Here is a 17,813-nt window from a genome sequence, read left to right on the forward strand (position 1 = left end):
CCCTTTCAGGGCGCGCGGGGGCGGCCGCACTCCCGAAGCCCCGGGAGTGCTGCGAGCAAACAAAAAAGCGGGCGATTTAAACGTGCCTTCGAGACCCGTTAGGAATGCGGGACCGTTTAAAAGCAGCGTCAGCTGGCTTTCTGGCAACTTGGGGGTCCTGCGCCCCATCGCCCCTGGGCGGGGGCCGGGGTCTTGTCACCACCTCTTTAAAGTGGCCGAAGAGCGGATTTTTTCTTTTTTTGCAAAATGTTGGTTGTAGTGAATACTTGAGAGCTTTTGGGGAGGATGGGAGGGGATCTGAGATTTCCATTAAGGGAAGTGCTGAGGGGCTTCTCTCCCAAAGATTTTTATTTTTCCTTTTTAAAATACCTGCTGAGAAGGTAGATCTTTAGCTACTTGTAGCTCAAGGCTTACACTTCTCCAAGCTAATGAACTAAAGAACTAGTTTTAACCTACAGAAAATTTCCCAGAAAGCTGATTTAGGTGGTGACTCACCAATGGTTGGTAGTAAGTTAGTTTAATCAAATCACAGCTAATCAAGATTGAATCTCTTAGTTGGTGGAGGATAGTGTTCAGTGTAACCACACTTCCACTAAAAACTTTTTTTGTGGGGGTACTGGGGATTGAACTTGGGTCCTTGTGTTTGTGAGGCAGGCGGAGGAACCACTGAGCTAAATCCCCAGCCCAAAACACTTTTGATATAACAACTTGTTATTGTAAAGTAGAGAATATCTGGGGTTGATATATAGGATGTTCTATGGATAATACAGGAACTGTGTACAATTTAGAGTTTTTACTGCCTTTTGATCTCAGATCTGAAGCTTCATTCACTGTCACATTTGAATCAAGCGATGATTGTTTGCTATTTTATCCACTTTAAATTCTTGTGTTTGTAAATTCATTTTACTTGGCATTTTCCACATCTAGAACAAATACAGTTTTCATCTAGTTAAGGGTTAGATTTACCATCTCTTTCCTCTCTCACCTAGCAGATAATGGGAGCTGCCCGAACATGCAGTAGAACTTGAACTTGATTCCATCGCAAGATCATAGGGTGTTTTCTAAGTAGTAAAAGTTGGGTGGGTTGCACAATGACTTTAGTTTTGACAAAGTTAGATGTATGTGTTTGAAAGAAAATAATCCCATCTTCCTAATTCTTCCATCACTTGACAGGTTTTGTGTTTGTAAACAAGTGTTTTGTTCTTTACATCTGTTTACCCCAGAGGTAGGGGAGAAGAGGGATGAACTGAAAGACTTGGAGACTGGGTCAGAAAAAAAGTAGAGTTGCACATGTCAGACTTAAGTTAGGTCATCCAGTAGTCTTTTTTTTTTTTTACTTGAAAGAGCCCGTCTGGGTAGTTAGCTATTACGGAATTGGTGTTAAGTGTACAAAATAGAGAAAAATACATTTCCATCTAGAGATTGCTGCTCTGTTGCTTCTTAAATAACTTTTATAGATGTGTTATATGAGTCAAATGAGGTCATACTGTGTAGGAAGTTCTTTAAGGAATTGTTCTGTCAGCTAGTTTCTGTCTTTGTGGTGTTGGGATTGAAATGAAATCAAGGCAGGCTGGGCTTGAATTTACTGTCTTACCTCAGTCTCCCTGAATGCTGCGATTGTAGAGGGGGGGGGTGTCCCACTGTGTTTAGTAGACTTGAATCTTTTCCACTAAAACATTTTCAGGTTTCCTCATTTGGCCCTATGATATCATTAAGTAGTTTTGTCAGACTGTCCCTTCAGTGACTGTTTATCACTTCTGGTTGTTTCCTTTAAGTAAATTTTAATACTTCTGATTTGAGGAGGCAAGCTTTTGGAAATAAAGTTGACTGAATTAAAAAGAGCCACATGGTATCAAAAAAGACCAACATGGTAACTGACACTGGCCTTGTAATTCCATGCTGTGGGAGGCTGAAGCAGGAGGATGGCATGTTCACACCCAGTCGGTAATTTAGCAGGACCCCATCTCAAAATGAAAAGTCAGGAGGACTGGGTTTGTACCACAGTGTGAAGGTGCTGGGTGGGTTCTTAAACCTTTCCTTAAATCCCAGAGTCTGGAAATCAAAAATTACTTATTATAATTTGGAAATCTTGGGTTTGAGGTTATCTTTTTGAAAAATACTTTAAGGAAATGTGTTTACCTGATATATTTAGCAATGTGTTTATTGGAAAAAGATTTGTCACATATTTGTGTTTCAGTTCTGAGGTGGCTGGAACTGCAAATAGCAAGTCATCAAACACTGATCATCTAGAGCTGGGAGTGAGGAGGTGAACAAATCTGGCTTGATTCTTGCTTTGGTACCTTTCTTTGTGAACCTCTTCCCTGTCTAATATCCTAGGTTACCTGTTAACATTAGTACAGTTAGAAAGTAGTCTGTCAGAATGTGCTTCTTAACCCATCTTCCCCACAAGATTTATAAAAGGGATATCCTCTGGAGGGAATGAGGGTATCTCAGCTGGTACATCTTTGCTTTTTGTCTGATTTGGGATTAAAAATTTGTCTTGACATTAAACCATGAAAGTTTTATCACATTTAAACTTCAAAGCTTTTAACAGAAAATAGGCACAACACTGAGTACTAAGTATTTTAGTATTTTGGTCTCCTATATTTTCACAGTCTTAGAGCTCTAATCAAGTAGTAGAGCATTTGCCTAGCATGTGTAGAGCCATGGGTTCTATCATCAGCACTGCCAAAAATTTTTGAGTAATTAGAATGTGTGCTGTCTTCGTTAACTAGACTATAATATCAAAGTTGAGACTGAATTAAAAGTGTGTTGTTTGGTGTACTTTTCTTGCAAAAATTTCGGTTTGTGATTAAGATGGTGTTTTACAGTTGGTGGATCTGATGAAGTGAGTTACTGTGCTTTCTAATAATGCAAGAATGGTCCTAGAAGACCCTTTACCTACAAGTGGAAGTGACATTTGAGTTTGGCTGGGGTTGAGGGTCATGGATTGATGCTAGACTCTGGCCATGGTGTATCCTTTTCTGTTAGCCTAGAACTTTAATGATTTGCATCAGAGCAATAAAAGTGAAGATTACCAGACTTAGAATGGCAAGCTCAGTCACTGGGGAAGGAGCTGCATATTTTCATTTTTAATCTTTTATTATAAATTCCAGACCAATAGTATCTGATGTACACTTAACAAATGTTCAGCGACCAAACTTGATTACTCTAAAAATCAGTCCAGTATTTACCTTTAGCTTTTGGCCCTTCTGACAGTGTCAAGATACAAAAAGGTAGACTGAGGACAGTTGAAATGAACTTTTCTGTTCTGAGGACTGAACCCAGAGCCTCAGCTATCCCTGAGCTAGGTACACCTCAATAAAGTTTACTTTTAAAAACTTCTGTTCTTTGGGTTTATTTGTTGAGGAAATTAAACCATAGTTTGTTATTGTTGAAAGGACTCTATTGGCATAGTTTTTAAAAAATACCGATTATTTAATGTTTCCTCTGGAGGAAACTGTTAATTTGAGATCTAAGACGGTTTCTACAGCCTCTATGACAGTTTCTAAGCAGTTGTTTTAAATGAAGATTTTTAAGTGGTGAGGGTTCAAACTGGAGAATAAATTGGTCATTCTTTTTCTCCAGAGAAAGGAGCAAGAAATAGCAAGGTTAGCAAGTTGCTTGAGGTTGAACTACATGGTGTGTTTTTGTTTAGGACAAAGAACATTGAGCTTAGTTTAAAATTTTCATGATTACTTATGGTCATCTTCACTAGCATCAGTGATTTCATTGTGGAATTACAGTGATGCTCTTAAGAGGTGGAGCTTGAGTACTGGTGGCTGGGACCCTTGAGATCTGAAACCCTGGCAATCTCTCCCCTGGAAAATGTGGGTGCTGCTGAAAGTTTCATGTTATTTCAGGGGTTCGGTGGTTTCCTTTGATTAAGCACATCCTTTGATTTGATGTAGTTAAATGGTGGAGACTCCTTTTTATGATTTCTCTCTGTTCCTTTTACTGTTACTTTTAACCATGTATTGTTATATTCTTGCCTGGAGCAGTCGTTTTTCTGTTTATTAGCTTATTTTCTGTTAACTAGCTAGCTTGAAAATCAGACAAATAGGTTTTTTTTTTTTTTTTTAAACTTAGCGTACACTGGTTCCAAGTACCTACCTCTCTCCTTAAGGAAAAGCCACTGTTTTCTGGATGTGGCCTTTATTTAAATTGCCTTCTCCCTTCTTGCCTGGCCTAGTTAAGGTCTTCTTAGAGTATGTCTGATCCTTGATGTTATAAGCTTTAAGATACTTGCCCAGGGTGCCAAGGATTTGGCTCAGTGGTTCTGCCGCCTGCCTTGAAGGGGCCCGAGTTTGATCCCCTGCACCCCCCCCCAAAAAAAGATACTTGTCCAAGACCTGGTAATTGATTCACCTTTAATTAAACGTATAAAATGTTGGTTTATATATATTGCCAATCTGTTGATTTATGGGAAGGGAAAGTAAACTTCTATGAAGAGACCTGGTAATCAGTATTAGGCTTTGATTCAGTTTGTCACACCTGCTCAACTCTACAGTTGTGTGAAAAGCAGCCTTGGACAAAGGATAAATTAGTGAATATGGTTGTGTTCCAGTGAAACTTTTTTGGGGTTGTTAAAATTTGAATTTTGTGTACTTATCCTGAGTCATGAAATGTTCCTTGAAACTGCCCTCCCTGTCATTTGAATGTGTGAAAACCATTTTTAACTGGTAGCAGGACTGTGGCATCTGATCATTTCATTGTTCTGCTGGTGGCTGAGTTCCTTTTCTTAGAACTTGAGAAAGCAAGTTGAAAGTAGAAGTTTGATTGAGCTGTAAGGAATTGGCTAGTTTGAGGGCTGTGGTTCCTTTCAGTTTTTGTTTGTTTTTTAAAGATCTTGATTGGTTTGATTGTCTGGCAGTACTTTTTTTCCATAAAATAGGTGAAATGTTCCAGGGCAATGATTCTTGATTCTTTGGATACTTGATACATGAGGATAGCATGTGTAACATGGGACCATTTCTGTCTGGTGAAACACACACCTAGGTGGCCATACCCACTCATGTTCCACCAGGGGGGCTGGGCTGAGAAGCCCAGTGCGAGGGGCCATGCATTATAAGTTGAGATTCCCCACAGGAAGATAATGGCAGGGAGTGTGTGTGTGTGTGTGTGTGTGTGTGAGTGTGTGAGTGTGATGTATTAAAACTTACTGCCTGCTCTTCTCAGGACTCACACTCCCAACCCCATGCTCAGGAGATACTAACACATTCTTCAGCTCTGCCTTTTGTGTGCTCTACCAGGCAGAGTAATAGTCGCATCATTCACACCAGCTTGCCAGGAAGCTGTGTTTCAGTATCCAAGTTAACAGACTGGTCCACTGATTCCGTGTTAGTTGTCTGCTGCTGCTAACATCATGGCCTTAATCTTCCAGATAGCTCTTTCAACCTCTGTAGTCATTCAGGACATGAATCCAGGCACTGGGAGGCGGTGTGCCCACCTTCTCGGGAACTTGGCTCTGTTTGCACATTTTTTGCACAAGCTGCTGACTCTTTTCACAATTCAGTGTGCCTGTCTTTAAAATTAGGAATGGGGGGAAAATTTAGGAATAGGGGATTTCATTATTTTACTACTAAGTTCTCTACAATTATGATTGATTTTATGTTTTTTTTGTGTGTGTGTGTGGGAGGGTTTCCTAAAGACAGAACCCACATTGTGAGGTACCTTTTACCTTTAGCCTCAGAGCGTATTATCCAGACCTTGCTGTAGGTTTTGAGCATCTTCATGTTTCCATGATCATAATGAAACTCATGCAATTGTGTTGAAATGTTTTCATATCTAATTCAGACATGTAAATGTAGTTTTAGTAAGCATGCTGACTTGGTCTTCCCATATACAACGTTGGGAGTCTCTTGCTCTTTTTTTTTTTTGATACCAGGGATCGAACTCTGGTCCTTTGTGAGGCAGGCACCAGAACCACTGAGCTAAATCCCCAGCCCTCTCTTGCTCTTTATTAAAACAGTACTTTTAAATTTTTTGGTAACTTAACATAGTTAGTGATAACAGATAGTTTTTGACAACCAGCAATAATCAAGGAACAAAGTTTCTCAAAAACAGCTGCATTTCAATCTGTGCACAGAGTAATTGTCATTAGCTGCTTGGGTCTGGTTTCTGCAGAAGCTGCTTTGTATATCCTGTATAAGAACATCTGGTTTGAGCATTTAAAAACCTTTTAAATTACCCTGTAGATACTTTGCATTTATTGGCTTATTCCATCAAAGATGGAATGATAGCTTTAGGATTCTTCTACCCTTGCCCTTCCCTTGGTTCTTTCAGAAACTTCCTTGTTAATACTTGGCTTTTCTAAAATGTCATTCTTTAGCTCATTGTGATCTGAAGGTAGGGGTGTGTGTGCATTTCAGTGAAGTGCTTTGGAAAATAAACTTCATTTTTATATATTCTGAAGAGTTTAGTCTTAGTTTTCCCTGGTAAATTGTCAAAAGTTTGAAAAGAGGAATAGGACTTGGAGGGTGAATAGACTTATTGGGGAGGTAGCACTGTTTAGGTTTCTGAAATCACTCTGGGCTGTGGAAAACAATGACCTAATGTGTTAACCATGCCCGCCATGGTTGGAGGGAATGGCATATTAATTACTAGCCATCTCTGGAAGATAGCCTTTTTAACTTTCCCCAAATTCTTTTGAAATGGAGAGGAATTTGAAATCTTTTTTTCTTGAAAGTTTAAACTCTTGTTTTCTTGTCTGGATTAGTTTTATTATTGCATGTATTTTAAGTGACTTCCTTCTGACATTGACTGTTCTTATATCTTAAAAAAATTTGCTGTTGAAGTTCATAATGACCTGATCAAACAGAATGAGTGATTTTGGCATTATCTTTACTTTTCCAATTTTTTCCTCTGTACCTTTTCATCATTTTTCTCCCCTTTAACGCTGGGGATTGAATTGAGAGCCTTGTACATACTAGGCAAGTGCTCTGCTATTAGGCTACTGCTCTGTCCCTGAGATAGATATAGATATATATAGTCTTTTGTATTTTATTTTGAGACAGTATTGTCCAGGCTATGATCCTGCCTCAGCCTCCTGGGTAGCTGAAATAACACGCACTTATGCAACTGGCTCCATCCAATATTTTTCTAAAGTAAGTCTTCCGTATAGCATCTCAGGAATTGAGTAGGATAGTTTTTTAATGGCTCCTCAGTTTTGGCTCGTATTTTGTTTCAGGCCAAGTTGTGTTCCCTGGGTCTTCTAGATAGTGAGGAATAGGAAAGAAATGACCTCAGTTTTATTTTATTTATTTTTAAAATTATAGAAATAAAATTTATTTTTAATTTTTAGAAGTATAAAAGCTGTAACACTATAAATTGTTAACAATTTAGTTGATAATTTCAGCATTATTTTTTCCTTTTCTTGAAAATACTTACATATATTTGCATCCTTCAAAAGACAGGCGCCGTGTTTTCTATTTTAAACATTTACCTTTTTTAGACAGCCTTACTGTATAATCCAACTGTCCTGGAACTTGCTATGTAACTCAGGCTGGTCTAGAACTTGATCTTCCAGCTTCAGTCTCTTGAGTGTAGTATAGGCACATATGACCACATTTGGTAAACTCTACTTTTTCATTGTAATACAGGATCATGTTAAAAAATTAAAGTCGTGTTAAAGGTTATCAAGAGAAGAAAAGTCCTATGGGTTTTGTCTGGAACACTTTGGTCCTGTATTTAGAGAACTATTATATTTTTCTAAGAATTTTGTATGAATAAGGAATTGGTATATGTATTCTCTCTATTTTGTGCCTGCGTTTATGTGCGTGGTCTATATTTTGTTTTAATTTTTCCCTTCTCCAACCCTGTGTTAGTGGGCATGGAATCCAGGGTCTTGAGCATGCTGAGCAAATGCTGTACCACTGAGCTACATCCTCAGATCTGCCTGCTTTTTTCTTAATATGTTTTGAGCATCTTTCCATACCTGAGCACATAGATCTAACAAAGGAATTCTGAGTAGGTAGAAATGGGGATAATAACAGCTCAAGGTTGGAGACCAGGGTGACTGCCTTTATTTGAATGTGAATTCAGAAGTTAAAAAAAAATATACTCCAGGAGCCAGGTGTGGTGCATATTTCGAGGGCAGGGTAGTGATACCCTTTCTCAACACACATACTCGTTTTCTCTCCCCAAGTACCCATGATTGGTTTATTTTGTTGCCACTCTTACTCAGGTGAACCCAAATTTAGAGACTCAAAAGGAGTTTAATTGTCTTAGAACTCATAAGCAACCACTGGATTATTGGCAAATGAGAGCTGCTTGTGATTCGTTCAGATCCACTTAATTATATACATTCCTTAAAATCCTGAAAAATGCTTTTATTGGCTTATAAAATCTGAGATCAAAAATGAGGAATTTACAGTGAACTAGCCACTTCTCATAGCTCATACCCTCTGGGTACTCTGGGAGGCTGAGGTAGGAGAATCAAAAATTCAACTCCAGCCTAGGCAACTTAGTGATTTAAAGAGACCCTGTCTCAAAAACATGTAGTTCAATCCCCAGTACTGAAATCCCCAGTATTTTAGTTAACTGAAGTGTTATGGTACATGGGCTTTATTAGTAATGCTCATAGGAGTAAATACTACAGTTATGATTACCCTGGTGAGTTATATTTTCTTTTGAGGAGATACTAATATTTACTGTTTTCAGCTGAATATTCTCAAGTTTGGTATCTTTCCATAGGTCTTGTTATAGCTTGGGCAGCATTTTCTCTTAATTTTTTTAAAATTTACGTTGAATTTATTGGTACATTCTAGGTAGACAGTACAGTTACATTCATTACTGGGATCTTGTACCTTTACATGCCAGGTCTTGATTCTCATTTTTTCCCCTTGTCCCCACCTTCCCTTCACCCCCTCCTCCCCTCCCCACTTTCAAACACTTTAACTCCATTTTTACATTTTTCTCATGTTTTTTTCCTTTTCCCTTTTCTCTTAATTTTGATGCATGACATTATTAAGTACACTTTTTTGGGGGGTGAGTACCGGGGATTGAACTCAGGTCTTTGTGCTTGCAAGGCAGGTGGCAGCACCACTGAGCTAAATCCCTGTCCTCACGAACACTTTTAAAAAACTATTTCGGGGGGGCTGGGGATTTAGCTCAGTGGTTCAGTGGTCTGCCTTGCAAGCGAAAGGACCCGAGTTCAATCCCCTGTACTAAAAAAAAAAAAAAAAAAAAAACCCAAAAAACAAACTATTTTGGTTGAAATATTTAGGCAAGGTAAAAAGTTTTAAGATAGTAGCTATTTGTTAAAACTAATTTTTTACAGTAGATATAACCCTTTAATTACAAAGAAAATTTTGGTTTGAATTACACTAGTGTTTTTAGAATCTTGGCATAGGAATTAGATAATGTTGCAAGATCCCGAGTTCCATCCTTGGTACCAAAAGAAAAAAACATTAGGTCATCTATTTTTTTTTTGTTTTTATTGAGACAGCGTCTCACTATGTAGTTGAGACTGGCCTGGAACTCACTATGTAGCCCAGGCTGGTCTTGAACTCACAAGCCATCCTCCTGCCTCAGTCTCCTGAGTGCTAGGATTACAGGCGTACACCACCACACTCAGCAAATTAAGTGTTCTAAAAATTGAGGTAAGTCACCAGCCAGATTCATTTAAGGACAAGTGGACAGATCTTACTATGTACCTTTGGGTGCTTGAGGAGTTACATAACTCTTTAGAAGACAAGGTGTCCTAGTAAGAAAATGTAGGGTCTCCTTTTAGGGGGTGGTATTCTGTGATCAATATTTCATAAATCCAAATTATCAGTTACATCTTATTTACAACTTTCAAAGTATTCAAATTATGTGATTTTTTAGCAAGTAAGCAGAAGAGCAGTTAAATTACTTTAGGTTTATGTAGGGCTACTTGCTGGCTGAAAATACAGACCACTAGTTTTCTGAAAATACATTAGAATACGGTTATGTGTTAGATTTTTAACTGACAGAACATAAGGACACCTATAAATTTAAAACTAATAGAAGTTACTCCAGTTAAAGGTCAATTAGATATTAAAGTGAAAGCATCTTTAATTCAGTAAAGTTGAGTATAGGTTACAATTTATGTACAGGAACTCAGTCATTTATCCAAGAGGTTATTTTAATAGACAGCATTGCATTAGGTAACACATACAGAGAAAGTGTGGCAAGGATTTAGTTGAGTACCTTCTGGAACTTCTAGAAGTGAAATACATAACAGTGAAAACATAGCTCATAAAAGTCGATACTTTGAGAAAGAAACCAGTCTTTCTACATAGGAGCCTTACATAAGACAGTAAAATCACTAGGGTGTTATCCTTATACTAGCAGAGCTTACGGCCTGATAAATGGTCTTGTTCCACCAGAGAGTACTGGACTATTTGTTTCCTCAAATCTGTCCTTTTCTCAGGAATAGCTTTGAATAAACATCCCCCAAATTCTTAATCATTTCATATAATCCCTTTTCTCTTTGTCCCTGGAGTTTTTTTCATTCTTTCTTAGAATCACATACCGTTCATGCCTAACTGTGACCGCACCCAGGTCACTCATGCCTGAGCCACCTAAGGGATGGGTTCCTTCAGCTAGTGCCTGTTCTTAATTTTATTGTATGCTGCTTTTTCTCCAGTTCATTCTGAGGAGACCTAAGTTCACGGTTTTTTGAGGTACCTTGGTGTCTCACAAGTGCACAATAGTAACCTGGTAACTGTAGCACTTAGCCCACTGAAACTGCTTGTCTAGTTCTCTGATTATCATTGCTCTGGTGGACTGGAGCGCCTATCGTGCAGCATTCCATGTCTTGTTCACATTTCTGTCATCTAACTTGATGAAAAGTTCATCACCTTAGTATGTTAGTTAATGTTCTGTGTCTTAGTTCACGTGACAGAAAGGATTGAAGAATGATCTGCATGTAATCCAAACAGGCTCGGGCTACTGGGTAGGAACGTATTTACGTTTACTGAGGAGATGGTTCCCCGAGCACCCTCCACAGATGCCCAGCTGTCTTGGCACATCTCCTTAAGAGTGGATGGAGATGCCAAGGAACTGTTACTAAGTGATCCACCTGGGGTCTTTGCCAGCCCCATCTTAGTTGACCCCTTCAGGCAGTCAGTATAATCCAACTTCCCAGGTAGTCTCACTGTTTCTGGGCAAAGTCCCAAATGCCCACTGATGAGTGCTTTTATCCATCTAACTTATATTTCTTGTTCTTTTTAAAAGCTGTTTTGTTTCTCATGGTAAACAGACACTTTGAGGCAGGTTTGGAAAAATCCAGACAGTATCAGTATGAGCCATATTGAGTGTTAGACCAAGATTTCTGGGGGCATCAGTTGTAGCTGCCCTGTGAGGCCTTCTTTTTGACTAGCAGATGGCCTGTTTGTGTGATTTTTTTGTTTCCCCCTCCATATGCATCTTGATTAAAATCTCTGTTCTAGAAGTTATTTTAATCTTTAGAGATACATATAGGGGCCTTAATAAGGCAGGAGTTGGTTATTGACAAACTCTCCTTTGACCAAAACTTGACTCAGGTTCTTCTGAGACCTCTGCTTAACTAGGCACAACTATGGGATACCCTCTCTCTGTCCTTGCTGCATCCAGTTTGAACAAGAATTCTGTTAAGTCAGTTTAGCGGAAGTCTTTTGCCTTCTTTGGGGTCTGTCCACCTTCTATTTAGCATTCTAATTTGTTTTCAGCAGTAATTCTGTCCAAGTCAGTTTAGCCAGAAACCCCTTAACCTTGAAGTTCTCTTACTAATGTACCATCCCCTGATTCTTCCTGACCTTAGTTATAAATCCCCGCTTGTCCTTGATGGAGTCTCAGTTGACTTCATTTTGCTTCCTGTTATGGTTTGTGGGTCAGTGTCCCCCCTGCCCCCACAAAGCTTTATGTAGTCGTAGGCAGGGCTTGTTCAGAGGTGGCTGGATTTAGAGTGTGTGGTTGACTGATGGTGCAATACCAGGATTGGGATGCTGGGATTAAGGGTATGTTATTAGTAAATCAGTCCACTGGTTGGTTTGGCGCCGCCCTAATCCTGGCAGCCTAGATAGGACATAAGAAGGGCAGAAAAAGGCTGCTGATGGCCCTTGCTTGCTTTGCTACCTTCTGCCATGCCACCTTGCTTTGGAGCCAGCTGGAACCTCTACAAATGAGCCAAATAAACTTTCCTCCCTTAATTTGTGGGTGTTGGGGTATTTTTGGCTCAGTGATGAAAAAACTGTAAGACCCGATTCCAGTGGTCCCTGTGACTAATTCTTTGGTCTCTGAATAAAAATATGCCTTACCATGTTAGTGTGACATGGGTTTTTCTTTCTTTTTTTTTTTTGATACCGGGGATTGAACTCAAGACTTCGCACTTACTTGCGAGGCAGGCGGTGGCGCCACTGAACTAAATCCCTGGCCCTCAAATTTTTCTTTTTAGTAACATTGTTAAAGTAAATAATACATTGAAAAGCAAGGCCAAAAAGTTCCAATTCAAGGGCTGGGGATTTAGCTCAGTAGTTCCGCCACCTGCCTTGCAAGTGCAAGGACCGGAGTTCCATCCCCAGTACCAAAAAAAAAGTTAATTCTGGGTGTGGTTGCACATGCCTGTGATCTGAGTGCTCTGGCAGGATTATGACTTTGACACACTTGATTTAGGCTGTAGTGAGTTCAGGGCCAGCCTGGACTGAATATTGAGACCCTATCTCAAAAACCAAAAACAAAATTCTAAAAGAAGAATGTTTGTTATGGTTTAGATCTGAAATATCCCCTAAAGTCTCATGTGTTCAGAGGCGAGATTTTGGGAAGGTGGTTGGATCATGAGGGTCATGTGCTCATCATTAAATTAATCCATTGCTGGATGCATACCTGAATGTACCTTCGGGAGGTGTGGCCTGTTTGGAGGAGGTGGATCACTGGAGGCATAACCCAGAAGGGTGTATTCTTGTCCTCCACCCCTTGCTCTTGTTCTAGTTCTCCTGCATTCTCTTTCTCTGTGTCCCGGCTGCCATTGGTTGAGCAATTTTCTTTTGCCAGGGCTTCTGCCGTGCCATTTCTGCTTTGGAGCCACCTGACCAGTGACTGAACACTCAGGCCGCGAGCCATGAAACTTGTCCTTTGAAGTTGTGGGCGTCAGTGTTTTGAGTGTTGGGAATGCTAATACAGCATTGAACTGAGTGAAACTGGGGTACTTCACATTATTCAGTGACTTTGAGCTGAGCCTCGGAGAAGAGGTGGGTTTGGGTAGGAAGGAAGGCAGGGGCAGCAGGAGCAACATTATGAGAGTCTGAGAGTCAAAAGGAAGAGGCCCGACACAGCTGAGGTAAACTATTGTTGGGGCTTCCTTAGGACAGATGCTTGGGCAGAACTGGAAGAGTTTCTTGCTTGACAGTTTGCACTTCCAAACCAGTGTGCACGTAAACAGGCTTGGAGAATGCAAGGGTGCTTAAAGTAATCAGTAAAAAATTACTCTGTTTTCTGCTGCTGTAATAGAATACCACTGACTGGGTAATTTAGAAGATACTTGGTCAAGGTTGCAGGGACTGGGAAGTCCAAGGTTGAGGGGCCTCACCTGATGAGGCTGTCTTGTTTTGCCCTAACAGAGCAGAAGGTAGTAGCCGAGAGGGAGTGTGTTAGTTACTTTTTTCTCATTGCTGAGACAAAATATTTGACACCCAGAGGAAAGGGGTTTATTTGGCTTAACAGTTCCATAGAGATTTCACCTTATTATCAGCTGGCTCCAAAGGCAGGGATCGGCAAACAGGCATCACAGGAGAAACAACCTGTGGCAGGTACAGGTAGGTAGCAAAAGTAACAAGGGCCCTTAACAGTAAGTATCTTTCTGCCCCTTTTATCTATCTCATCAGACCACCCAGGGCTGGTAACACTCAGGTCCTTAACTCCTAGTGCCCTCGGCCTAGCTCCACCAAATTTAAGCTACTTCAGAGGAAGCAGGAGGCTTTGTTAGGGGGTAGCCGAGGGCTGGGTTGGGGGGGGGTTCGGCCACATCCTAACACAAGCCACAGCAGGGAGCAAGAGAAAACTGTGCTGGAGGCCGACCTTGAGATTCTTGCAGGACCCACTAGAGATAGCATTAGTTCAATCCATCGACCTCTCCTGTCTTACAGAACCAAGTAGTAGACATTGCTTCTAAACTACTGATGCAGAATTCCCGTTGTTTGCCCATTTTCTCCCTGAGGCCAGCAACTCCCTGAGGCCAGGGACAGTGATTTTTCCTCCAATGCCTCCTAATATATTAGATATTCACAGACATGCAGGATGCGTTATAGACTATTATATCTTCTTGCTGGTTTCTCATACTCTGGAGTGTTGTGAGTAGTAGTACTTTTTCTGGGGGTAGTGGGGATCAAACTCGGGACCTTGTGCTTGGAGGCGGTGCAACCACTGAGCTAAATTCCCAGCCCAGTAGTAGTACTTTTAATTGATTATTACCCAATCTCACTATCATCTAGATAAGTCAGGAGAGGTAATAATGCATAGGTACTCTGGTTTCTCATGCTAGCTTTTAGTGGACAGATGTTTGCAATATACAACCACTGTTGTGTAAAAGATAGTAATACAGGCTTTGATTTTCTGATACAGTAAGTAGCCCTAGGTGAGACAAATCAGCCTGATGTCAAGGTTTAAGTACATTAAAACTGCAGAGGAGGAAATTCTGTGAGTGCTAACCCCTTTGACTGTGCTGGATTCCCTGGAGAAGCAAAGTACAACATACTCAACCTTCATTACTCAAAATCTTCAGGGCAAATAAAAGTAGAATTCATTAGGAGGAAAATACTATTTTTACTCTCTTACTTGCATAGTTTTGCTTGAGAGAGTATTTCTGTGTGTTTGGGAGCATCCTTCTATTTTGGCCAATGCTTGCAGTTTTCTCTTGATGACTGCTGATGTGCTTTCTCTGGGAGTTTTGTTTGAAAGCTGAGAGGAGGGCATTTTGATTCAAAATAATTCTTTAGTTGTACAGGCTATACCATTTCGGCAAGTAGTGAAGATGTAACAAGCATTGATTGTCTCCTTGTGTCTAGCTGGAAGAGCTCTGGGCTTTCTCAGCCTCTTCTCATAGTTCTCATACCTGCTCATGGCCTGGCGAACTTGTGTTCTGGCTGTTACTTTAAGTAATAACTCTTCAAGTAGTAAATTTTGTTGTTTTTTAAAGCTCTTTGTAACATAGGCTTTAAGGAGCTAAAGCAGTGTTGGGAATGAGTGATGATTTGCCTTGTGCTTTTCTCCTGTACTTATGGGGTCCCCAGGGGAGCAAGGGTGCCCTCTAGAAGGTTGGAGGCCAGGTTAGCTGTCAGCAGCTGGCATTTTTGGCACACAGAGCAGGAAAAACAATGAGTGAGGTAAGGGGAATGGGTCACAAGTGTTTGTCCACCATGGAGCCTCTCCGCAGAAGTGGTCCAGTCATAGGTTGCTGAATGTTAATTATGAGTGGGTGGGGCTCAGGGGAACAGGGGTGGGAAGATTTTGGGCCTGTGACTTTGTGCATACCATCAAACAAACCCTAGCCCACGGAGTATCTCCCTGAGATAAAGAGGGCTCCTGGCTGGGCTTCTTCCTTGTTGATTTGAATGGTTTTTGAAAAAACCCAGTGGGGTGAGTTTCTCAGGTAGAAAATATAAAATGTTGCATTTATAGATTAAGGACCCAAGGCTGCCTTGTACTATAGAGAGAACTGCCTGCCCAGTGTCAGTTAATGGGAGCCATTGAATTAATAAGACAAAAAAATACTACAGGAGAAAAGGCACACAAACTTATGTTGATATTGATATGTTTATGTGATTTTAAGTGAAGAGGGTATGGTACGTTACAGAAAAGAAATGAAAGACCCCTAAAAGCAGTTAGATCTGGGGGGCTTGTACTAAGTTAGTAAAAGTAATAGCCAATGACTAGGAAAAGGGGATTTGGGCTTAGGGAGGTGAATTGTGGAAAGATGACTAGGACATGTGCAGGGTAAACTAATGGTAGCTAAGGATTGTTTATACATAAACACTTTTGAGGGGCCTTGCAACTGTAAATTTCTTTTACAAAAGCGAAATTTATGACCTGCTTTTATTTTATAGGGAGAAGGCAGAGACCCCCTTCTGAGCCTGCTATTTCTCAGTTGCCTTCAGTCCCTTCGAGCAGAGTGGCGTATTTTGATGCCCTTTTACTGCGATGCAGCTGCTTTTGCTCTTACAGGTCACTTCGAGTGAAGCTTTGGGTTTTTAATTACTGTCTTGTTCTGTCCGGTACAGTGGCTCTCTGAACTCTTCTCCACTCTGTTCTTCTGTGCCAACCCTTATGAGTGAGTGACAGGTAGCGGTTGGGCAGTCATACATTGTCTGACTTGAGTCTTTCCCCACTGGGTGTCGTAGATACGGCTGTCGTCAGGTGAAGGCTCCACAGATGTCAGGGAGGTAAATAGTCTTACTTTGTTTTGGAAAACTTGGATTTGCCCTATGTGAATATAATTGTACTTAGCACCTGAAAAAGTTCAGTGAGTGGCCATTCAGCCTGGGCCCACTGTTCTGTTTCCCAAACGCAGTCTTTCTTTTGAGGGTGGTGGTAGAGGACTGTCACCACGAGCTAGCTGGGATGAGTTGGCCAGGTCTCATGGATATTTTTACGAATTGATTCCTTGCCTCCCTTTCTATTCTAGGGATCAAACGTAGGGGTGCTCGTTTACTATTTTATTTTTTAAAAATTTGACACATAGTTACCCTAAGATTCCCAGGCTGGACTTGAACTTGTGATTCTACTGCCTTAACCCCTCCCTCAGTATGCTTTTGTGTTGCCTTGAATTGATTTGTTGGTCTAAAAGGAGTTGGGGTGAAAAAAAAATGGAATGGCAACAACTTTGTATTTTAAATAGATTGCCTACAGTATGACCTTGGAGAAGTCAGTGTTTATCCTGTTGTGACTTGTTTCCTAAGAAATAGTCTGGATCAGAGTTAGATGATGTCTGTGGCCCTTTCCTGTTCCAGCTGTGAATGCTGAGAAATTGGAGATGGCTAGAGGAGACATTTGCATTCCTCTTTGCCACAGGTTTTATTTCTAGAACTTCAGGCTACTTGGTCTTTAGGATTATTTTAGCAAAATTTGTCAGAGAAGCGTCATCATGCCTGTGCAGTGCAAATATTTGCACATTCAGACACAACCATTCCCCCCACCATAAAATAATGAATCTTGTCTGTAGTGAGCAAGCAGTGTTCATTGCTGTGGATTTTTTCTGCAGTGCTTGCTGACAGCTTAAGCTAGAGACTCCTGAAGTAGTTGTAGTGATGTCTCAGGAATATAGAGAGAAACCTGGCACCTTTGGGGACCTACTGATTCACGTGACTTCTCTACCCCTCCCCCTCCGTTTAAAACCTGGTCTGTTAATGATTACAACTAATTATGTCTTTGGTCTTTTTACCGTTTGCAATTCAAATGCTACTTAAAGCCGTTTGTTTGCTTTTGTTTGCTGTGAATCCTGGGCTGCCATCTGAAGCACAACTTGATGATTGTGTATTATCATCTTGGGTTAAGTGCTGTCTCATTGCTTTGCAGGCTGCCTGCTGTTTCCCCGGGGAGATCATGAAACGAGGTCGCCTTCCCAGCAGCAGTGAGGATTCTGACGACAATGGCAGTAAGTCCTGCTTTGTTGTTCTTGGAACCTACCAGGGTTGGGTCAGTGTAAAAACATGATTTTTTTAATGTAATGCTTTAAATAGCCGAGGCCCTTTGCATATCAGGCAGGTCAGAGAAAGCCTAGGCCTGGAGAAACACATCTAGTGTTATATTGCAGCTCTGTAACTGGATCTTTCCGGGTAAGGTTGATTGTAGGCAGGCATTCCTTAGGCTCCCTTTTT

At 40.7% G+C, this 17,813-nt stretch overlaps 1 protein-coding gene across 4 annotated transcripts in view; it reads left to right on the forward strand.

Moving 5' to 3' along the window:
- Jade1 (jade family PHD finger 1) overlaps nucleotides 1–17,813 on the forward strand; it is a 59,471-nt gene that overhangs the window by 2,460 nt on the left and 39,198 nt on the right. For 3 of the 4 annotated variants that reach the window (XM_010618869.2, XM_010618870.2, XM_010618871.3), the window contains exon 2: nucleotides 17,512–17,590. In XM_010618869.2, the coding sequence (XP_010617171.1) occupies nucleotides 17,539–17,590 (52 nt within the window). In that variant the 5' untranslated portion in view covers nucleotides 17,512–17,538. Of the gene's footprint in view, nucleotides 1–16,043; nucleotides 16,162–17,511; nucleotides 17,591–17,813 lie in introns of those variants that run through there. The other variant, XM_010618868.2, reaches the window with a different exon arrangement.

The sequence above is a fragment of the Fukomys damarensis genome, unplaced genomic scaffold (assembly GCF_012274545.1).
Source record: "Fukomys damarensis isolate Sample0158 unplaced genomic scaffold, DMR_v1.0_HiC HiC_scaffold_38, whole genome shotgun sequence".
Lineage (NCBI taxonomy): Eukaryota > Metazoa > Chordata > Mammalia > Rodentia > Bathyergidae > Fukomys > Fukomys damarensis.